Genomic DNA, 25522 nt, shown 5'->3' with positions numbered 1-25522 from the left:
ATCGACTGATTTTATTTAAACAGCAGCCTAATATTTAAACTCAGATTTCTAAGATATATTCTTTCTTCGGCTCTTTCTGTTAGCAAAATCATTAAATGCATTATCAAAATTCTCATTACAAATAAGTTACTGCTGGAATAAACGTTGTGTGCATAACTTCAAAACCAAATTTGTAGGAACACTTACAGATTTCTTTAAAAAATTAGTTTTAACACAAGGGCATTTTAATCTTTGATATAATATAGGGAAGCCTCAGTATGAAGGATATGTAAGAACATCAAACAAAGAATACATGGGTCTGCAAACACAAAAACAACGACCCTAGTTCCATGACATAACTCGTACTGAATGGGTATGGCATATATCATGATGTTTGGGGAGGATATTTGGGATTAGTTAGTTTTAGCTTACAGACTCGTTTTTATCTGTTATAGGCTTCTGTACCACCTGATAATTTATATGTATCCCATACATTTTTCTTCTCTGCCACTTATCATCTCATTAGTTCATCTGATATCTGTTTAGGTCTAAGGCTTGAATGGTATTTTTTAGCTTGTATGAAAAGTCTAGTAACTTCTATAATTATTTCACTGAATGCTTCCCATTAAGAATTTGTTGTTGATAACATTATCAGTCAGTCCCACTGTAGAGAATTTAAAAACTCTCTGAGACTGCTGTAGAACACAGTCATTTAATAAATCCACAACAGTCTTGCTACTGTGAGAGTGACCAACCCACAAGTTCCGGTCAATATCAGTGAAGTTAAAATCTCCCATTATAAAACATTCTGATTTACTGGCCCACTCTTTTTCTCTGTACAGTTATTTGTTGTACTCATCAGAGGTATTAGGCTCATTTTTGCCACTAAAAGTCATCCTGAGAACTAAAGCCTAAAAGTCACTTGTGAACTGTTGTTGTTGTTGTTTGGTTTTTAGGAGCATTAGCAACTAAGGCCATATTGCTCTGGGGATATGCGGTGGTCATTCCCTGACCTTTCCGCATCCTCTGTATTTGGTGGTCACGGGCTCGAACCCCGGTTTAATCAAGAAGTGTGTGCTACGCACTGCCGCTCCTGCCCACCTGGCCACCGAGGCGCCTACTTGTGAACTCCTCTGACCACTAAAGGCAGGGCCAACTCGAGGGTATGTGGTGCCCCTAGGCCAGTTTGGTTTTCAGCGCCTGATCATTTTTTTTTATTTAAAATTTTTAAGCTTTATAAATTTTACAAAAGGGGCATGTCGTAATAGAACATATTTAAAAAATCTTACATAAAATTAAATTTACAAACTTTTATTTACAAAAGGTATATAACAACAATAAATTATTCGAAAACTAAACAAAAAAATTCATGAATAAAATATTTAAAATTATACTTATAACATAGGTGTATAATAATAATAAATGTAATAATTTTGCAAAAACAAAAAGCAAAAAAAATCTTCTTAAATAAAGTATATAAGCTGTGTCTAAAGTATAAGAATAATTATTGAAAATCGTAGAAAAAAACAATTTTTTAACTAGATTAAAACTTTTCTGGCTTTTATTGTCACAAAATTTGTTATCAATTCTTCCATATCAAGTTCTTTTAAAATATCTCGTTCAATCGATAATATTGTTAAACCATTAATCTTTTCCGACTCATAGTTGTTCTCAAATGAGTTTTAATAAATTTCAGTGTCGAAAAACTTCTTTCCGCACTAGTCACGGAGACAGGCAACGTTAGGAAAATGCGGATAGCAATGAATAGGTTTGGTAAGGAAGATGTTAATTGCTGATCACAAATGAATTGGAGAATTTTCGCGGGTGACATTACTTCATTCAAATATGAACAGTGAAGATATCTAATTTCGTGAAGCAGATCCGTTCCCGATATGGCTTTTTCTTTTTCTGCTGTTAAAAGCATTTCTAAATTCATACAATGATTTAATCCAGTTAACTGCTTAGTTAACTAATGATTAATTGATTAACCGGTTGTTTAATTTTTATAGTTTATTGAATGCCCCAGACTAGTTCAGCTGATAAAACGGAGTTTGGTGCGAAAAGTAAAATAGGCGCCCCAAAAATAAAATTTTTGATCAAAACGGAGCCCCATGCAATATGGTGCCTGGTACGAAAAAATCAGAGGCAATCCAAGAACAAAATATGCTAAAAGCAATGCCCCTTGCAATACGACTTTTGGGGGGGGGCACTGCTCGTACCACCAAAGCTTCGACTCTGGTCCTCTTTAATATTATTACTTTTTATTACGATATTGGTACCCCAAAGCCATTGTTCCCTCAGGCCGATGCCTCTTGTGCCTAAGCCTAAAGCCGGCCCTGGTCAGAGGAGTTCACAAGATAGAGAATATATAAAAGTAATTGTTTTTACTTCACTTCCCATACCTCATAATCTAATATTCACTCAATGGTTTGTACAATTTGTAATTGCAATGAATGAAATACAAAATTTCATGTCTGTGTTGTAATAAATTAAACATATTGCAACTCTACTTTAGATTGTAGTAGAATATGTTTAAATTCCAATTTTGTAAAATGGTTAAAATAACATGTATTTTACATTTCAGCAGTGATTAATGGAATAATTCATGATGTATACAAACTGATTAAAAGTACAGCAGGCCCTCGTTATAACGCAGTTCGCTTTACACTGATTCGATATAATACTGTTCTTATATTATAACCCGTATCTGACTATAACGCTGTCATAAATCACTATAACACTTTTTTACAGATTGCATTTTTGGCATATTTAACGAAATCGTTTCATTTGATGGAGTCATTTAAACATTAAAACGTTTCCCATGCTGACTTGAGAAATTTTCCCATGCTCAGTGAGATTTTCTCGCATGCTAATTTAATTGCAGTACAGTGACTTGTTACGTAGTTCCGAGATCAACATTTTAAAAAATGATCAAGTATATTTCTTGTAATATTTGCATTATATGCATTTATCAGAAGTCTAGTCATCACTCAATACAGTATTAGACATTGTGCATAACGAACAGCTTACTCGAACATTGTATCATAATTAATGCAACCAACGCAGTTGCATTTTCAAAGAGTTAATAATGTCGGATAAGAATGAAAAAGCAACGACGTCTGGATGCAGTATGAAGACTATAAATGTAAGAAAAAGACTGAATTGGAAAATTAAATTAGCCGTTATTGAAGCGAATCAATTCTAGTCAACGACAAGCAGATGTGTGCCATAATTTAGGACTGGCAAGTTCAACTGTAAAAACAATTATAAAAAATAAAGAATTAATTTTAGCAGTGGGAAAGACAGTTGTTCCACTGCAAGCAACTAGGGCTAGGCCGGCTATTAGGATTGAAATGGAGAGACTTCTAAATAATTTTATTGAAGATAATATCCAATGCAGAATTCAGTTAAGTTAAATATTAGATAATTTTCCAGAACGCGGTGTCCCTTAGAAAATGACGTTGAGAAGAAGAGGGGAAGGCAGTGATGTACGGTTCGTAACTCTGCCCGCTCACTGCGTTCCCCCTCCTCTTCTCGACGACTGCACGTGGCAAATATCATGTGACATAACAGTATGGTGGAGCTGAGAAACAATGAAATTAACGGCAATATGGCAATTTTTTCGGAACAGCAACTAAAACAAATGCAATTTATTCTGAAAAGACAAAATCTCACGCAACATAACATGTCAGAGTTAAAATTAAGAAAATTTAACACAAAAACAGTAATTTTTTCTCAAAACGAAACAAAAACTAATACGACATGCGGCAAACGACCAGTTTTTGCTAAATAACTCCCGAAGTCGCATAAAAACTTAACCATTTTTCTAAACACAAATGGAAGTTGATTAAAACCATGATGCCTGCTATCATTTTTTTTTGTTCAACGACCAATTTTAGCTTGAATCCCTCCCGAAGTCACATAAAAATCTAACTTTTTTTCGCTAAACAGAAACGAAAGTCAATTAACATGTGCAGTGAACAATAAAATTACTCTTTGCATAAGCACAAAATGGCAACATAAATTTTTTTTTTGAAAAGAATGCAACCGCCACAATACTCAACCAACACAATACTAGGTTAATAATATGTGAAAATAACACAGAAATAAAACTCACCTCATAAACTCAGGACTAAATAAGAAACCGCCTGCCAAGCAGCAACGGAACATTAACTCCAGCAAACAGCAACAAACGAAGAGCACAGACCACAAACCAGCATACAAATGAAACCATACGCGACGAATTTCACATTGAGCACTCCGATGACATTGTGTCACGTGACATCTGCCTGAAACGAAGAGGGGGGGTGCAGTCAGTGGGCGGAGTCACAACCTGTCATCACTTCTCCCCCCATTCTGATAGCCAATTACTAGGGTGCACCGTATACTGGAGTACAGCGAAATATTATAAGAGAGAGATTAGCCTGTATGATGATCTGAAGAAAACTCACCTAAAAAAAAAAAAAATGTAGAACCATTTAAAACTAGTAAGGGCTAGTTGAATGGATTTAAAATCCAGGGAGAAGCCGCAAGTGCAGATCAGGGAGCCGAAACTTTCAAAAATGAACTTGTTAAAATTATTGAAGAGTGGTATTATGTGTTATACTTCTCAACAAGTTTTTAACATAAATGAAGCAGGACTTTTTTTGGAAACGAATGCCTAAAAGAAGTTTCATATTGAAAGAAGAAAAAAACATGCCAGATTTCAAAGCAGCAAAGGATCGGTCGACTTTATTGTTGGGTGGTAATGCTGCAGGGGGATTTAAGATTAAAATCCCTTTTAGTTTACCAGGGCCAAAGTAAAACCCAAAATCGACATATTTTTCATGATTTTAATTGGAATTTTAAGTTAATTTTGATACGTAAGTAGTTACCACATAATTATATACGTATGTAATGCAGAATATTTTATATGTACAAATATTTGAATATTAAATATTTTGACCGACATTTGTGCATCTTTTCACTATCGTTTAATTTTGATTAGGAAAGAAATATCCTATGGCACCGACCGCAACTCACAAATACATATGTTACTTTATAGGAATGTGCGCTCGCTTAGCGCGAATTCACTTAACGCTCTGTTTTTCCAGAACAAATTATCAGTGTTAAGCAGGGGTCACCTGTAATGAGTTTCTCAAAGAGGAACTTTTTATGTTGTTAGCCAATGTGATATATATATATATATATGTCTAACATCCTTTGTGAATTAAAAAAAAAAAATGTTCAGTTGTAATGAAATTTGGGATGGATGGCTTGCCAAATCTTTCTAAAAGAGCTGAATATAAAATTATATGTAAATCTATCCATTAGGATCGAGTTATTATATGTGAATGAACGGACAGCTAGACAGACAAATGGACAAATGGTGCTTAAGCACAGTGTTTTCCCCAGGACTTATCGAATGGGCACACCGCCTAGTGAATTTAACCAACCACCCGGCTAAAATTTCAGTGATTCTTGCGGTACCATAGGTACTGCTCACCGATCTTTATCAATATTAATTCAAACATACTATGCGATTGAGATCAATGCGACAGTGGCATATAATGTTAAAAAATTATGCAATTAATTTTTGCTCTTTCACATTTATAAATAACATCGCTTAAGTCACATTTATAAATAACAGAAAATTTTATAATATTGCGAAATATTACGCTTCCTCACCTGGCTACTTCATAATGCCACCCAGCTGGCAAATTTTTCTGGGAACACTGAAGCATATATATGTAAATGCACCTAAAATCTATTCAATATGAATTTAAAAAAAAAATGCTAAGAAATTAACATATTTAGAAGATAATATATTTAACAACATATAATATATGTTGTAAAACAGATGAGAATGATAATTCTGATCTGTTTTACAACACATTTGCATTAAATGTATTGCAACATTTGGAAAATTTTAGATATATCTTTTAGCTGTTTTATACCATGGCTTTTTTTTTTTTTTTTTTTTTTTGCCCTGTATGACTAATACCAGACATTTTTAGGTTGTGTGTGTGTGTGTGTGTGTTAACTAACATTTTTATTTTGTTCTTTGAGTAATGCTGTTGGATAATGAATTGGTTCTCTAAATATAGTCATGTTTAATTTAAAAAGCAACATATAAAAAGGAAACTCATCTTTACTAAAAATTTCGGAGTTTATGTGTTAAAACCAACTCTCCATATTGATAAGCACATCATCTGGGGGGAACATCCCGTCAGTATGTAAATAAATATTTGATTGAATGTCAGGACAAACATCCATCAAATGTTGTGGGGAAGGGTAGTTTTAATAAATTTAAGATAGACATAAGGTAAATTATTAGATGGGATAAACAGATGAGGTGGCTACTGTTTTATTTTATTTTTTTTATCCTTTTGCTGATGCTATATAAGCTTGTTTGATTGCATTATTTGCTACCACTAATGCTAATAAAATAATTAGTACAATCACTATCGTATCCAGGTTTTGAGTAGTTTTTTTAGATAGACCTAGGAACACTTATATGGATACACTTATACACATGGTTAAGGGGGGAACATGTCCCCCTCTGTCCACCCCTCAATACACCACTGAGTACAGTTATCTCCTGCTATAATTCTCTGTATTTTGCTACCATCTAACAGATGCAACCTGTTTCCCCGAGAATAGCATTATTCACTCCAAATGCCTGAGAGGAGTTACCCATTAGGAGGGTGACCCCCTCTCAGGCATTTGAAAACTGTCTTTTTGTCAAAATTTATTTTTTATGCCTGTCACTAACTTTTCAGTAGCTGTTCATACTGCCACAAGGTTCCTTCATCCATAGCTGCAAAATAGTCAGTCCTCGTATAACACGCATTTACACCACACAAATTCCATCATAAATGATGTATAAATAGGGGAATGATGTCACATATAACATGAACCTAATTTATGCATGATTCGGCTTTGCTTTTACAAGAAATGGCAGTCGAATGCATTGGAATCACAACAGCTGAACACAACACTTACTGCGTTGTTTACTCAGTTGCTACATGTGCGCTGCTTTGTTTGTGTGTATCAAACATGCCTCCTCATTTTTGTTCTTTTTATACTGTAATTGTACTTTATTCCCTAAAAATGATTAAATTACTTGAAAACAGTGTGAAAAGGAAGTCTGCTGGTGAAGATACTACAGGTTCAGGGAGAAAAAAAAAGCAGCTAAGGTAAAGAAAGCCAACACAAGAACCATTAACATTAGTAGAGGCATATGATGCAAGAAAGCAAGCTTATACAGCATCAGCCAAAAAAAAAAAAAAAACACACTTCCACTTCACCCCTCCGTTCGTTCAAAATACCTGTCCAGCTGAGCTCAGTTGATAGCCTAAATTTATTTAGGCTATCAACTTCCACAATAAGGGATGGGAGTCTCTTCCACCAACCAACTACCCACTGGCTAAAGGCAAATTTCCGCACATCTGTCTTTCCTCAATCTGAATTTATATGAGCAAGAGGAAGAATCCCATCGGCATTGAGCATGCACAAACCTTTCAGGGCGATATACACCTCTATCAGATCACCTCGCCGGTGCCTAGTCTCTAGACACTGTAATTTGCAAAACTTAAGCCTTTCTTCGTAAGAGCAACCCTATGTTCCATTCACCAATCTTGTTCCCTTTCCTCTGTACTCGTTCCAGCATCTCTACATCCTTCTTGAAATGAGACCTCCAGACCTGTATACAATACTCTAGGTGTGGCCTGACCTTATACAAGGGAATAATCACCTCCTTATCCCTGCTAGAAAAATTCCTATATATCATTGACAAGACACCATGAGCTACTCTTGCAGCCCGTCTGCACTGCTCAGATAACTTCATATCTGCCTGCACAATTATCCCCAGGTCCTTTTCATTCTCTACCACTGTCAGTGTAGTACCACAGAGTTGATACTTTGCTCTGGGATTGCTGTTTCCTGTATGTAGTACTTTACATTTGTCAATGTTAAACTTCATTTGCCACCTCTCAGCCCATCTGCTCAACCTTTCCAGATCCTGTTGCAGCAGCATAGCATCAGTAGTGTCCTTAACAACCCTGCAAACCTTTGTATTGTCTGCAAACTTGGATATTAAGCTTGATATACCATCATCAATATCATTTATAAATACAGAAAACAATAATAATTTACCCAACACTGAACCCCGAGGGACTCCACTAATAACATTAGTCCACGATGAGCAGTGTCCATTAATTACCACTCTCTGTCTTCTCCCCCTCAACTACCCCTTTATCCATAGCAGCAATTTGCCTCCAATGCCACACTGCTCCAATTTGTGCAACAGTATCAAAAGCCTTTCTAAGATCCAAATATATAATATCAAAGTTATTCCCTGCATCCAGTTCTTTTGTGACTGCACCATAGTATCCAATCAAATAGGTCAAGCAAGACTTTCCCTTAACAAAACCATGCTATGTCCGAGCTATAACTGAAGTCTTGTCTAGATGATCCTGCAGTGTGTCTTTAACCAGTGCCTCCATTAATTTTCCTGGAACAGAAGTTAAACTCACAGGTCTAGGTCCAAAGGAACTAATAGTTGTTGGTGACTCTATTGTCAGGGAAACGGGGAACATGCTTTGTAAAAAGGATAGGTGGAACAGGACCAGGGTATGTCTGCCAGGGGCAAAGGTTGATGAAGTTGTAGGGCAGATATCATCTTTTAAGGGCACAAAAGGTGATATAGTTGTACACGTGGGCACTAACGATATCAAGAGTAGGAGACCGGCAGAATTGCTTAACAAGTACAGGTCACTGTTGAAAAAAAGCCGTGAAATAGGGTTGAATTTGAAAGTGTCTGCAATTCTGCCCAGACACGATAGGAGGGAGTATATGATGAGAGCCTTGTCGATCAATTCGGCCCTGGAAAGATTGTGCAAGGCTCAAGGGGTAGAATTTTTTTCAGCCTGGACTGTACTTGTTAACAGGAGGGATTGCTTCTACAGGGATGGGATACACTTAAATAGAAAGGGTGCAAGAATATTTGCTGATGCTATCGAGGCAGTGTTAGGTGGGTCGGAAAACTGCTAGCTTGGGGGGATACAAAGACAAATAGATTAACAGTAGCCACTGGCAGAGGTGAAAGAGATTCTTGCACTGCTTCTATTGGAATGAGCAGAAGCCTGAAAAACAAGATTCAGGATATTTCAGAGACTGCTGGGAGTCATTGCGGTACAAGTAAACACATGGGTTGTGTTAGGGTAGCTAAGAATAGAAATAGGTGCATGTATACTTGCATGTACACCAATGCTAGGAGTTTAGTAAATAAATTTGATGAATTTGAGGTATTGCTCAAAACATCAAAGGCAGATATTGTTGGGATATCAGAGACTTGGTGTCACACAGATATAGGCGCCTCCGTAGCCAGGTGGGAAGAAGCGGCAGTGCATAACGCACGCTTCTTGATTAGACCGGGGTTCGATCCCATCACCACCAAATATGGGGATGCGGAAAGATCAGGGAATGATCACCGCATATTCCCAGAGCAATGTGGCCTTAGTTGCTAATGCTCCTAAAAACCAAATAACAAACAAAATAATCACACAGATATAAGGAATGCAGAACTGGAATTTGGGGAGTACAACGTCTACAGAAAAGATAGACTGGATAGGAAGGGAGGAGGGGTTATGCTATTAGTTAAGATATACATAAAATCCAAGGAAGTGAAGCCAGTGGACATCGCTGGACAATGCAGTGTCGAGTCAGTTTGGTGTCAGGCCTAATGACTCTGATGAGTATAATAAGAAACTGTACAGGGAAATAGAGTGGGCCAGTAAATCAGAGAGTTTTATAATGGGAGATTTTAATTTCCCAGATATTGACTGGAATTTGGGGGCTGGTCACTCACACACTAGCAAGGCTTTTGTGGATTTATTGGATGATTGTTTTCTACATCAGCATGTTCGGGAGGCAACTAGAGGGAGGAATACTCTTCATTTGATTATCAGCAGTGATTCTTCATGCATTAAGAATCTGCAGATAAATGAACCACTAGGTGGCAGTGATCACAGTGTGCTGAAGTGGGATTTACTCAAAGAGGTAACTACCATTAGGGGTAAAGGGAAGGGTTATTGCTTTCGTAAAGGCGACTACGATGGACTGAGACAGTATTTAAATTTTTTAAAGTGGGACCAACTGATGATGTTACCAACGGCAAATGCAAAATGGGAAGCATTCAAAGAACCTATCTTGGAAGCTACTAGACTTTACATACCAACTAAGAAATATTGTTCAAGGTTTAGGCCTAAATGGATGTCAGATGAACTGATGAGGCATATGGCAGAGAAGAAACATGCATGGGATATATACAAATTAACACATGACACAGAAGCCTATGATAGATACAAGTTGATCTGTAACCAAGTTACAAAGGAGGTTAGGCAGGCGAAGGCAGATTACGAGAAATCTTTGGCAAGGGATGCAAAGAAAAACAGCAAAGAGTTCTTTACTTATGTAAACTCTAGAAGGAAGGGAATAAATCAGATTGGTCCACTTGATATCAATGGGTCAACTGTTGATGACCCTGCTCAGGTAGCTAACAAACTAAATGAATATTTTGCATTGACATTCACACATGAGGAGTTATTTAGCGAGGGGAAAGCCAGAGGTGTATTAAACTCTAGCAGTAAGCTAGAGAATCTTGTAATAACTAAGAGTAAAGTGGAGGAGAAATTGTTGAAGATAAACACAAGAAAGGCACCTGGGGTGGATGGGATCTATCCAGTTATATTAAAAGAGGCAGCAAAGGAAGTAAGCAAACCCTTAGCCATAATTATGAGAGCTTCCTTGGACTCAGGGGAGGTACCCACAGACTGGAGATGTGCAAATGTGACCCCAGTTCACAAAGGAGGATCAAAAGCTGACACAAGCAATTATAGACCTGTGAGTTTAACTTCTGTTCCAGGAAAATTAATGGAGGCACTAGTTAAAGAAGCACTGCAGGATCATTTAGACAAGACTTCAGTTATAGCGTGGACACAGCATGGTTTTGTTAAGGGGAAGTCTTGCCTGACCAATTTGATTGGATACTATGATGCAGTCACAAAGGAACTGGATGCAGGGAATAACTTTGATATTATATACTTGGATCTTAGAAAGGCTTTTGATACTGTTGCACATGGAAGACTGCTGCACAAATTGGAGCAGTGTAACATTGGAGGCAAATTGCTGGTGTGGGTAAAGGGGTGGCTGAGGGGGAGAAGACAGAGAGTGATAATCAATGGACACTGCTCGTCGTGGACTAATGTTATTAGTGGAGTCCCTCAGGGCTCAGTGTTGGGTCCATTATTGTTTTCTGTATTCATAAATGATATTGATGATGGTATATCAAGCTTAATGTCGAAGTTTGCAGACGATAGAAAGGTTGGCAGGGTTGTCAAGGACACTACTGACACTATGCTGCTGCAACAGGATCTGGAAAGGTTGAGCAGATGGACTGAGAGGTGACAAATGAAGTTTAACATTGACAAATGTAAAGTACTACACATGGGAAACAGCAACCCCAGAGCAACGTATCAACTCTGTGGTATACACTGACAGTGGTAGAGAATGAAAGGGACCTGGGGGTGGTTGTGCAGGCAGATATGAAGTTCTCTGAGCAGTGCAGACGGGCTGCAAGAGTAGCTCATGGTGTATTGTCAATGATATATAGGAATTTTTCTAGCAGGGATAAGGAGGTGATTATTCCCTTGTATAAGGCAATGGTCAGGCCACACCTAGAGTACTGTATACAGGCCTGGAGGCCTCATTTCAAGAAGGATGTAGAGCTGCTGGAACGAGTACAGAGAAGGGCAACAAGATTAGTGAATGGAACAAAGGGGTGCTCTTATGAAGAAAGGCTTAAGATTTGCAAATTACAGTGTCTGGAGACTAGGCACCAGCGAGGTGATCTAATAGAGGTGTATAAAGCATTGAATGGTTTGAGCATGCTCAATGCTGATGGGATTCTTCCTCTCGCTCAGAATAATCACCTGAGAGGGCATAAATTCAAATTGAGGAAAGACAGATGTAGGATAGACGTGCGGAAATTTGCCTTTAGCCAGCGAGTTGTTGGTTGGTGGAACAGACTTCCATTCCTTGTCGTGGAAGTTGATAGCCTAAATAAGTTTAAGGCTCAGCTGGACAGGTATTTTGAACGAACAGAGAGGTGAAGTGGGAGTGGTTTTTTTTTGGCTGATGCTGCAGAAGCTTGCTTTCTTGCATCAAATGCCTCTACTAATGCTAATGCTATAATTACTTGTGTCAGCCTTTGATCCTCCTTTGTGAATTGGGGTCACATTTGCACATCTCCAGTCTATGGGTACCTCCCCTGAGTCCAAAGAAGCTCTCATTATTATGGTTAAGGGTTTGCTTACTTCCTTTGCTGCCTCGTTTAATATAACTGTATAGATCCCATCCACCCCAGGTGCCTTTCTTGTCTTGTCTTTTCTTCCTTTCTTGCCTATCTTCAAGAATTTCTCCTCCACTTTACTCTCAGTTATTACAAGGTTATCTAGCTTACTGCCAGAGTTGAAGGCGCCTGCGTAGCCAGGTGGGGAGGACCGGCAGTGTGTAGCACAAGCTTCTTGATTAGACGGGGTTTGAGCCCGTGACCACCAAATACGGAGGATGCGGAAAGGTCAGGGAATGACCACCGTATATCCCCAGAGCAATATGGCTTTAGTTGCTAATGCTCCTAAAAACCGAATAACAACAAGAGCAGCCAGAGTAGAATACACCTCTGGCATTCCCCTTGCTGAATAACTCCTCATGTGTGAATGTCGATGGAAAATATTCATTTAGTTTGTTAGCTACCTGAGCAGGATCATCAACAGTTGAACCATCGATATCAAGTGGACCAATCTGGTTCACTTTCTTATGTTTATCTTCAACAATTTCTCCTCCACTTTACTCTCAATTATTACAAGATCATCTAGCTCACTGCCAGTGTTTACTTCATCTATGGCATTCCCCTTCCTGAATAACTCCTCATGTGTGAATGTAGATGCAAAATATTGATTTAGTTTGTTAGCTACCTGAGCAGGATCATGAACAGTTGAACCATTGATATCAAGTGGACCAATCTGATTCATCTCCTTCCTTCTAGAGTTTACATGAGTAAAGAACTCCATGCTGTTTTTCTTTGCATCCCTTGCCAAATATTTCTCGTAATCTGCCTTCGCCTGCCTAACCTCCTTTGTAACTTGGTTACAGATCAACTTATATCTGTCATAGGCTTCTGTGTCACATGTTAATTTATATGTATCCCATGCATTTTTCTTCTCTGCCATATGTCTCATTAGTTCATCTGACATCCATTTAGGCTTGGACCTTGAACAATATTTCTTAGTTGGTATGTAAAGCCTAGTAGCTTCCAAGATAAGTTCTTTGAATGCTTCCCATTTTGCGTTTGCTGTTGGTAACATCATCAGTTGGTCCCACTGTATAGAATTTAAATACTGTCTCAGACCATCGTAGTCACCTTTACGAAAGCAAAAACCCTTCCCTTTACCCGTGATGGTAGTTACCTCAAAGAGGTAACTACCATTACCCCTCCTCCCTTCCTATCCTTTCTGTACACATTGTACTCTCCAAATGCCAGTTCTGCATTCCTTATATCTGTGTGACACCACGTCTCTGAAATCCCATTTCAGCACACTGTGATGACTGCCACCTAGTGGTTCCTTTATCTGCAGATTCTTAATGCATGAAGAATCACTACTGATAATCAAATCAAGAGTATTACTCCCTCTGGTTGCCTCCTGAACATGCTGATGTAGAAAACAATCATCCAATAGGGTTAGGCCTGTTATTTATATTTTACGAGGGTTTCCTAGGAACACAACTACCGTGTTATATGAGGACTGACTCTACTGTGGCCATTCTGTGATATAAGTGGAAAATACATCAAAGTGGTCATTGCACTTGGTCCCGCATAACTTCTTTAACCCATGACTCCATCATTTTCTATTGAACAGAAGTTAGGCTAACAGATCTGTAATTACTCATGTCATCTTTTGATCTTCCTTTGTTAATTGGGGTTTACATTTGCTTACCTCAAGTCTACAGGGTCCTCCTCTGAATCCAAAGGTGCACTCATAATTATGGCTAAGGGTTTGCTTACTTACTTTCTTGCCTCCCTTAATATAACTGGATCAACACCAAGGGTCTTTTTTGTGTTAAGCTTCAACACTTTGCTGCCAGGGCAGGTCATGGAGTCTTGTTAATGATATATAGGAATTTTGCTGACAGGGATGTGATTATCCCGTTATACAAGATAATGGTCAGGCCACACCTAGAGTACTGTGTACAGGTCTGGAGGCCTCATTTTAGGAAGGATGTAGAGTTGCTAGAACAAGTACAAAGAAGGGCAACAAGATTGGTGAGGGGAACAAAGGGGTGTTTTTATGAAGAGACAAGTTCTGCAAATTTCAGTGCCTGGAGAGTAGGCACCTGCAAGGTGATCTGATTGAGGTGTATAAGGCCTTGAAAGGGTTAAGCAAGCTGAATGCTGATGGGATTCTTGCTCAGATTAAGAACCTGATTGGACACAGATTCAAATCGATGAAAGGCAGTTGTAGAATAGTTGTGCGGAAATTTGCCTTTAGCCAGGAGGTATTTGATGGGTGGAACAGACTTCCATCTTTTGTTGTGGAAGTTGATAGCCTAAATAAATTTAAGGCTGAGCTGGACAGGCATTTGGAACAAATTGAGGAATGAAATGGGAGGGGTTTTTTTTTGGCTGATACTGCATAAGCTTGCTTTCTTGCATCGTATGCCTCTAGTAATGCTAATTTCTCTTTCACTTTCCCCTTGCTTATCATAAAATTAGCTTCCTGTTAGATTTTGATAAACTTCTGACATTGCCCTCCCTAAAGAATTAATTGTGCATGAACATAGATGCAAAATACTTATTCACTTTATTCACAGCAGCCTGAGCAGTATCATTTAACTTAACCATCAAAATAAAGTGGACCAATGTGATTCCATTTACTGTTAATATAAGTAAAGGAGACCTTGCTGATTTTCTTTGCATTCTTTGCCATAGACCTCTTGTAATCTGCCTTATCTTGCCTAGCCTCCTTTGTGACCTGATTACAGACCGATTTATATCTACTAGGTTTCTATATCACATGATAATTTATATACATTGCATGTTGTTTTCTTCTTTGGCACATGTCTCATCAGTTCATCTGATATCCATTTAGGTCTAAGACTGGAACATTATTTTTTAGTGGGGTGAAAAGCCTAGTAGCTTCTACAGTTACTTTCCTGAATGCTTCCCTTTACCCTTGACAGTAGTTATGTCTTTAATTAAATCTCATGTCAACACACTGTGATCTGTGTCATCCAGAGGGTCATTTACCCAGGGGCATGCCTGAGGCTGCCAGGGGTGCACTGCACCTAGGTGCCAACATTCAGCTGGTGCTTGAAAACCTGAAACTTATATACACATATGAAGAAAATTTTAAAGGGTGTGCCAAATTGCGATTTGCATCTGGACATCATATTCTTTAGGAACTCCCTTGCATTTACCTGCAGATTCTTAATACATGAAAAACAGCTTCTGATAATCAGATAAAGGGTACTGCTTCCTCTTGTTGCCCCTCTAACATGCCGCTGTAAATAACTGTGTGTACAAGTTCCAGTCAATATCTGGAAAGTTAAAATTCCCCGTTATAAGACATCTGATTTACTGGCCAATTCTTGTTATTCTCATCAATAATTTTGCCCATAAAATACTTCTCATGTTTATATAATAAAAAAACTTGTAATTCTGCATTTAATTGCCTTTAATAATCTTTGCTTACTTGATTGCAGATTAGTTTTACCTGCTGCAGGCTTCTCTATCACCTGATAATTGATATGTATCTTACTCATTTTTCTTCTCTGGCATGAGTCTCATAAGTGTTACCAAATGCTTCCTGTTTTGAATTTGCTGTTGGTAACATATAAAGTTTGTCCCACTAAATAGAATTTAAAAACTATATGAGACCATTGTAGTCACCTTTACAAAAGTAGAAGCCATTCCCTTTGTACTTCTCAGTAGTTACACCTTTAAGTGAATCCCAAGTTAATACACTGTGATCTATTTCACTGCCATCTATTTCATCCTTTATCTGAAGATTCTTAATGCATGAAGGATTGCTGCTGATAATCACATCTAGAGTATTGCTCTCTCTGTCTTTGCCTCCCATAGCCTATTGGTGTAGAAAACAGTCATCCAATAAATCTACAAATGCCTCTCTACTGTTGGAAATGGCCAACCCACAATTTCCATTCACTCTGAATAACTACAGAGAAATAGAATGGGCTAGAAAATCAGAATAAATGGATAATTTTAACTTTCCTGATATTGACTGAAATTTGTGGATTGGTCATTCGCACACTAGCAAGACTTTTGTTGATTTATTGGATGACTGTTACCTACAGCAGAATGTTAGAGAGAGAGAGAGAGAGAGAGAGAGTGTAATACTCTTGATCTGATTATCAGCAGTGATAATGCATGCATTAAGAATCTATAGATTGTTAATAGCCTGATTCATAATGTAACCCAATCACGTTACACTGATCTCTATGGAAAATAATATTCGAGATGTTGGTTTTCACCTTCATGATGATTTCCTGGAATGCTTTAACCATACAACTGTTAGGAAAACATTTTTTTCCCCTTCATATACTTGTTATTCTATATTTCCTGTTTATTAGTTATACTGTACCAGATTACTTATAAACATATTTTGTTTGGAAGTGTAGTATCATTTTAGGAAATTGATCGACAGTTTTGAAATTTTATTTTTTAAGTATATGAAGCATTGCCATTTAATATTTTAAAATATGGTATTATTAAAAAAATATATTTCATCCACTGATGGCAAAATTGTAAAATTAAATAAAAAAAATGTGCAAAATGAAATTTGCTTATATATTTTATTCATTGTATATTTATGCTAAAATATTGGTTAAATTTTATGATATTTTATTAAATTTTATTGGTTAAATTTATTTTTTGGCTCTAATACCTTTCACTATTAACAAGGGTGCAAGGTTATCTCCTTACACCTTTGTTATATCAAGGTCACACTGCATATATCTATACACTCTGTATACGCTCTTCTTTACAAATACATATACCTGCAAAATTTGTAACACATTTAAAAACATTTTAAGATGTTCTTTTAAGCTTGTCTTGGGTTCAATGAAAATTTTACCAAGGCATTTTAGATTTATGCACATGAATGGCCTACCCAAAAGTGACCTTGCCCAGAATGGAATTGTAATGTTTGGAATCCTTTTAATTTTTTTATTGGAGTTGTTTAAATTTCTTAAAATGCATTTCATTATATACTCTGTTCAGCACCTTTTAATTAAAATTCTTACTACATTTTGAATCGAAATCTGCATGAATATACAAATTTGCAATGATGTGCAGAATTTCATAGTAAAGAATAAATAAAAAATTATATGGTATTTTTTTAATCATTTTTATTTTCAGGTGACATCCTTAGATGGCCAGACTTGTGTGTCATGTAGTTCTGCAAATCCTTTTAGGAATTCTACAGGAACTTGCTTGCCTTGTGAAAATGCTGTGTTAGGTAAAGGGACATTTCAGGTTTACCTTTTTATTATTATCTTTTTTCATCATTTGATTCAGGTTTGGAAAATATCAGGGTTTTAAATTAGTATTAGTAGCCATATATTGCAAGGAAGTCAGAGGCCAGGGGTATCTAACCCATGGGCTGTGTGCAGCCGACTCTGTCATATTGTGTGGCCTGCAGCCACATAGGTAGCCTATGCATCCCCTGAGTTTTTACTAGTGTGTCAAAAAATATAGTTACATCTTGAATTTTGAAAATATTCATTTTCCGTAATATTAATTCTATATTACTTTCTCATGTGTTATTATTATTATTATTATTATTATTATTAGCCGTATGTTGCAAGGAAGCCTGAGGCTTATGCTGCACCAGACAAAAAAAAAAAAAAAAAAATCTGAATTACCCAGAGAGAGAGAGAGAGAGAGAGAGAGAGAGAGAGAGAGAGAGAGAGAGAGAGAGAGAGAGAGAGAGAGAGAGAGAGAGAGAGAAGGGAATCACCAAGAAAGAGAAGAATGATGATATTCAGCTCAAGACCCTGGGCTGTATTAGTATTATATAATAATATTAATTAGTATTATTATATAATACTAATTAATAACATTGGTTATAATAATATTGCTAAATTCTTATATAATACTAATAACATTGGTGGATTTTCATATTTAATTATTAAATTAAAAAAAAAAAGCAACTGTAAATACAAATGTAGATAACAGAAAGTAATTTTTACTTTGAAAAATGCATAATTAGTGGTAAGGAACTGGCCTTTGCAGCCTGTGCAACCTTCAGCATTTTATATCTGTTTTAGTCCTAAACCAAAAAAGGTGAACACCCCTGTTCAAAGGCTTTTGTTTTGCTGATAAAAAATAATAAAATAAATAAAACAACAATAATAAATAAAATAAAGTAAACTACCTATTTGACTTCCTTCTCATGCAGGTGTCTACTGGCGCCTCCATAGCCAGGTGGGAAGGAGCAGCAGTGCGTAGCACACGCTTCTTGATTAGACCGAGGTTCGAGCCCGTCACCACCAAGTACGGAGGATGCGGAAAGGTCAGGGAATGACCACCGCATATCCCGGAGCAATATGGCCTTAGTTGCTAATGCTCCTAAAAAAAAAAAAAAAAAAAAAAAAAAAAGGTGTCTATCTAGTTCACCTCTGAATTCCCCCAAGCTCTGCATCTGTCACCCATAGAGATAACTTATTCCACAATAATTTACACTGCTGTGAATAAAGGATTTTTTTGTAATCCAGTCTGAACCTCTTCCCTCTTTATTTGAATTTATGGCCCCTAGTTTTAGAATCATTTCATTTTACTTTCACCTCTCAGAGACTTACTGGTGAAGTAAGTGGGTTCCCTTAGGGATCAGTGCTCAGACCAGCTGTTTATTATATTCGTTAATAATCCTCTATTAAGTTTCCTCCAAGTCTGGTGCCCAAGCTCTGTAGACCATATAGTATTTCCTCATGTGGATGCCATTTTGCTGATCTCACCTGGCATGTTGCCCATCTTTGGACTTTTTCAAGAAGCATAATGCCTTTTCTTATGTGTAATCTACATATTTGAACACAGTATTCCAAATGTGGTAATACAGTTGCCTTATACATGGAATTATGACCTCCTTATCTCTATAAGCAAATGTATGATAAATCATTGATGAGGACACCATAGACCTTCCTTGCTGCTTGCCTACAGTTCGAGAACTTCCTATCTGACTGTGTCATAACTCCCAGGTCCCTTTTTTCTTTTGCTGTTTTTAGTTCGAATTTGCTAAAACCTTACAGTTTGGTGCATTAAAACATAGCTGTCGCTTTTCTGACCATTTCTGAAGTCTGTATGAGATATCCTGAAGAAGCTCTGCTTCTTCAAGATATCTGACAGCAACATAAATTATGTTGCTGTGGAGTTAGATTTGCCTACAAGAGACAAATCTAAGACCTCAGGTATCTGTGTCAGTTAAAACATTACACCCTGTTTGAGCAAGACAGGACAAAAAGTGCTCATGGACAAGGAGTGGCCATAATCATAGACTCAAGAGTTCCTTGTAAGCAAATTGCTCTCCAAACCTTCTTAGAAGCCGTTGTGGCTCGTATAATGATTTGCATTGCTTTAACACTTGTTTTGATTTATCATCGATTTACCATTCAGGAAACCTTGTGTTGCATTTACTGTCTCCTGTCTGCTTATCAGGAGATTTTTATGGACACCATCCATTATGGGGATTTCCTGTCTCAGACAGATGCAGAGAGCCCATTGAAATGCTACTAGTCAGACAGAATCATCAATAATCAGTTTGGCTTTCAGAAGAACAGATCATCGCTAATCTCGTGGTAAAGGCTGAATCAAACACAAGAAGCACATTTATCAGAAATCAACATCTCGTTATGTATGTCTTGATATAGAGAAAGCTTTCGATACCACATGGCATTATGGAATCCTAAGGGATCTCCGTTCTATTCAAAACGTCTTTAGGGGCTTTCCAAGTTTGATACTGCCAAGATCTGTCTCAAACATACAAGAAGTAGGAATCCCACAAGGGTGGGCCACTATATTTGCTATGTGAATAAACAGTATCCAGCATTCCAAACACTGTCGACCCATATCTCTACACCAATGATCTTATATTATCTCATCATTCCCAGAATATAAATTATATTAGCATTAGTAGAGGCATATGATGCAAGAAAGCAAGCTTATACAGCATAAGCCAAAAAAAAAAAAACCTTCCCATTTCACCCATCCATTCACTCCAGATGTTTGTCTACTTCTGCCTTGAATTTATTTAAGCTGTCCACTTCTACAATGACAGATGGAAATTTGTTCCAGAAATCAACCACCCGCTGACTAAAGACAAATTTCTGCACATCTGTTCTACAACTGTTTTTCTTCAATTTGAATTTATGTCCCCTCAGACAATTAATCTGCACAAGAGGAAGAATCCCATCAGCATTGAACTTGCTCAAACTATTCAAGGCCTTATTCACCTCAATCAGATCACCTCGCAGGTGCCTAGTGTCCAGACACTGTAATTTGCATAACTTAAGCCTTTCTTCATAAGCGCAACCCTTTGTTCCATTCACTAATTTTGTTGCCCTTCTCTGTACTTGTTCCAGCAGCTCTGCATCCTTTGTAAAATGAGTCCTCCAGACCTGTATGCAGTATTCAAGGTGTGGCCTGACATTGCCTTATACAAGGGGATAATCATCTCCTTATCCCTGCTAGAAAATTCTATTATATCATTTACAAGACACTATGAGCTACTCTTGCAGACCATCTGCACTGCTCAGAAAATTTCACATCTGACTGCACAATTACCCCCAGGTCCTTTTCATTCTCTACAACCGTACAGTTGATAAGTTACTCTGGGGTTATTTCTACCCATATGCTGGGCTTTGCATTTGTCAGTGTTAAACTTCAGTTGCCACCTCTCAGCCGATCTGCTCAACTTTTCTAGATCCTGTTGCAGTAGCATACTGTCATTAGTATCATTAAGAACTCTGCCAACCTTCGTATCATATGCAAACTTAGACATTATAATATACCTTCATCAATATCATTAATAAAAACAGAAAACAACAATGGACCCAACACTGAACCCTGGGGGACTTCACTAATAATATTAGTCCATGAAGAGCAGTGTCCATTGATTACCACTCTCTGTCTTCTTCCACTCAACCATCCCTTTATCTATAGCAGCAATTTTCCCCCAATGCCACACTACTCCAATTTGTACAGCAGTCTTCACTGCGCAACAGTATCAAAAGCCTTCCTAAGATCCAAGTATATGATATAAAAATTATTCTTTACATCCAGTTCCTTTGTGACCACATCATAGTATCCATTCAGATTTGTCAGATAAGGCTTCCACTTAACAAATCCATGCTGTGTCTGAACTGTAACTGAAGTCTTGTCTAGATGATCCTGCAGTGCTACTTTGACTAGTGCCTCAATTAATTTCCCCGGAACAGAAGTTATACTAACAGGTCTGTAATTACTTGTGTTACCCTTTGATCTTCCTTTGTGAATTGGGGTCACATTTGAATATCAACAGTCCATGGGTACCTCCCCTGAGTCCAAGGAAGCTCTCATAATTATGGCTGAGTTTGCTTACTTCCTTTGCCCTCCTTTAATATAACTGGATAGATCCCATCCACCTGGGTTGGATGGGATCTATCCAGTTATATTAAAATAGGGCGAATGAAGTTTTTTGTTTTGTTTTGTTTTGTTTTGTTTTAGTTATTGTTGGCGCATCGGCTTCTATGGCCATAATGCACCTCCCAAGATTTTTTTTTGCAGTACTCTGATCCAAGCCCGAGGCGGGATTCGAACCCGCAACGTTTGGCTTGCCAGGCAGACAGGCACTTTACCCATCCAGCTAGCCCGGTCGGCTGCGAATGAAGTAAGCAAACCCTTAGCCATAATTATCTTCAATGGTTTCTGCTTATCCTTATATTTATCTTGAACAGTTTCTAATCTACTTGGCTCTCAGTTATTACAAAATCATTTATCTCACTGCCAGAGTTTAATAAACCTCTGGCATTCTCCTCCCTGAATAACTGTTCATGTGTAAATGTAGATGCAAAATACTTATTCAGTTTGCTAGCTACCTGAGCAGGATCATCAACAGTTGAACCATCAATATCAGGTGGAACAATCTGATTCATCCTCTTCCTTCTAAAGGTTACTTAAGTAAAGCACTTTTTGCTGTTTTTTTTTTAATCCTTTGTCAAAGATTTCTCGTAATCTACCTTTTCCTGCCTAATGTCCTTTGTGACTTGATTACAGACCAGCTTATATCTACCATAGGCTTCTGTGGCTTATATAGCTTATATCTACCATAGGCTTCTGTGGCTTATATAGCTTATATCTACCATAGGCTTCCTATTAATTTATATGTATCCCATGCATTTTTCTTCTCTATCACAAGTCTCATTAGTTCATCTGACATGAATTTAGTCCTAAACCTTGAACATTATTGTTTAGTTGGTTTGAAAAGCCTAGTAGCTTCCAAGATACGTTCTTTGAATGCTTCCCATTTTGAGTTTGCTGTTGGTAACATCATCAGTTCGTCCCACTGTATAGAATTTAAAGGCTCCGAGTGCCAAGCGATCTTTCTAGTGCGTTTTCTAGCATTTTTCATAGGGTGAGTACTAGTGCTTTAATAATCTCTCCTCTGCTCGCAATATTATAGCTGACCACTCGCAAAATTACTGCTTCCTTCACTGAGCAACATCACTGCTTCACCACCAGTAACGTTACCGCTAACCTTGTTTGCAACATTACTGCTATCGCTAACAACTTACTTCTCTCCTCTTTTGCTGGTCACTTGGTCACTGGTTGGCACCGCTCCTGCCTCCACGTGGTGGGGCCGGTAACCTGGGAGAAGGAATTCTCTCATCCAGGGCTAAAAGGAGCAGCGATGGATTGCAACAAATATCCCCCGCTAGAGCCCACAGGCTCCAGACTTGAAAACAGTGTCTCAGAGCATGACTCAAATCATTCAAGGATGGAAAAACCAATGACAGAAATGATAATGCATTCACTATCTGCACAATCTGTCCACAAACTATCACCTTTTCTAATACAGAAATGTTAAGAATCGGTTGTTGGATCTCCTAAAATTGCCAAACGTCTCCGATCTGGAGACCTTCTAATTGAAGCTTCCAAGCCAAGTCATTCAGAAAAATTGTTAAAATTAACAATGTGTTACAATATTCTAGTGTCGGTTATGCCCCACAATACTCTAAACACCTCTAAAAGCATTATCAGTGAATGGAACTTACTAACTGTCTCAGAAGAAGAAATAGTACAAGAACTCTGTGAACAAAAAGTGACTCATGCACGTAGAATAAAGACCAAAAAAGATGGCAACCTACTACCAACCAGATCCATCATTTTGACGTTCAGTTATTGTTATTTGTTATTTTGGTTTTTTTAGGAGCATTAGCAACTAAGGCCATATTGCTCCGGAATATGCGGTGGTCATTCCCTAACCTTTCCACATCCTTCGTATATGGTCGTGACAGGCTCGTTGTTGGTTTTGTTATTTGGTTTTTAGGAGCATTAGCAATTAAGGCCATATTGCTCCAGGGATATGCGGTGGCCCTTCTCTGACCTTTCTGCATCCTCCGTATCTGGTGGTCATGGGCTAGAACCCCGGTCTAATCAAGAAGCGTGTGCTACGCACTGCTGCTCCTGACCACCTGGCTACAGAGGCGCCGTGACTTTCTAGAACCCCAGTCTAATCAAGAAGCGTGTGCTATGCACTTCTGCTCCTTCCCACCTGGCTACGGAGGTGCTGATGTCCAGTACTCCAACTCTTCCATCTTCTGTTAAAACAGGTTAAACTGCAAGATCTGGCCTTACATCCCGAATCCCATTCACTGTTTTAAGTGTCAGAAGTATGGCCATTCTCAGACAGCATGCCCAGTGTCCTATTTGTGGCTCAAAGGAGCATTCCCAAGGAGACTGTACAGTTTCCACTCCTACTTGCCCCGAAAGTAAAGGAAGCCATCCTTTGGAAAAACAGGCAAAAAAATCTGAAAATATAAAGTGGAGCATAATGTCACATACTCTGAAGCAAGAAAGCATGTGCTGCTAACCATGCCTAGCTGATCATATGCATCAGTTACCCAAAACAGCCACTCAACTGCAATCCAAACAGATGTCTCTATAGAACATTTCCTTTGCCACCTGGGTGAAAACTGCATTAACATGCAATCAGAAACCTACAGTCAATGAAACAAGCAATACCCAAAACAGTATCCCAACTGGTGCTATCTCAACTTGTCCAAAACCATAAAATCAACTATTGTTGAAAATCAGAAGAAAGTGAAAACATGCAATAGCTACATGGAAATTGATGTTCAATCAGAGGATGATGACACAGTACTAGAATTACATGCTAATGATACCATGGACACAGGATGCCCAACCTTTCCCAGAAATGAAAAATTAAAACTAAGCAAACAGAAACCTTCTCAGAAAAAACAGTCAGATCAATCTTCCTCAAATAAACCCAATCAATGAATAAATTCCTACAATGGAACTGTAGAGAATTACATAGTACTTATGTCCTACTCGACAACCAGTATGCAGAGCAACAAAATATTGATGATGCAACCAATCACATTACCAGTCATATATTATCGGCAGCCAAAATTTCCATTCCAAAATCTAGCGTAAGCAGGTACACTAAACCAGTGGTGGAATGAAGATTGCTCCAAAGCGAAACAAGAAAAAAAAACTGTGCTTGGAACCAGTTTCACAAATTCCCCACTACCGCCAGCCAAATGTTTTAAAAAAACTGAGAGCCAAAGCAAGACAAATTTGGAAAAAAGCAAAACGTAACTCCTGGATTATCATCATCATCATCATCAGCCATTTTCAATCCACTGCATGGTGAAGGCCTCTCCAGCAACTTTCCAGTTTCTTCTCTTTTGTGCAATGGCCATCCATTTACTACCCACAAACTCATGAATTTCATCTTTCCATCTCTGTTGTTGTCTTCCAGGTTTTCTTCTAGCTCCTCTTGCATAACATTCTGTTATTTTCTTAGTCCATCTGTCATCATGTCTTCGAGCTATGTGTCCTGCCCAAGACCATTTTAGTTCCTTAGTTTTGATAAGAATGTCTTTTACTTGAGTTTGCTGCCTAATCCATGTGTTTCTCTTCTTATTTAACAGTCTGATTCCCAATATAATTCGTTCCATTCTTCGCTGTGTAGTTCTCAGCTTCTCTTCCATTCTTTTGGTGAGTGCCCAAGTTTCACTTCCATAAGTCATGGTGGGGAGTATACATTGGTTCATTATTTTACGTTTCAGACAAATTGGGATATTGCTCCTCAGTATGTGACTATATTTCCTGAATGCTATCCATCCAAAATTTATTCTCCCCTTGACTTCCAGCCATTTATCATTATTATAGCTAATGACTTGTCCCAGAAAAGTATATGACTCCACC

The 25522-nt window shown here is 37.9% G+C and overlaps 1 protein-coding gene across 1 annotated transcript in view; it reads left to right on the top strand.

The window, feature by feature from the left end:
- Positions 1 to 25522, top strand: part of LOC150079049 (meckelin) — an 860544-nt gene that overhangs the window by 65168 nt on the left and 769854 nt on the right. Inside the window, exon 3 of the mRNA XM_090382499.1 lies at positions 17456 to 17555. Within this exon, the coding sequence (XP_090238625.1) occupies positions 17456 to 17555 (100 nt within the window). The remainder of the gene's footprint in view (positions 1 to 17455; positions 17556 to 25522) is intronic.

This window comes from Mastigoproctus giganteus, chromosome 10, assembly GCF_048544385.1.
Source record: "Mastigoproctus giganteus isolate SK-2022 chromosome 10, ASM4854438v1, whole genome shotgun sequence".
NCBI classification, from domain to species: Eukaryota; Metazoa; Arthropoda; class Arachnida; order Uropygi; family Thelyphonidae; genus Mastigoproctus; species Mastigoproctus giganteus.
This window is presented reverse-complemented; position numbering and strand designations above follow the sequence as displayed.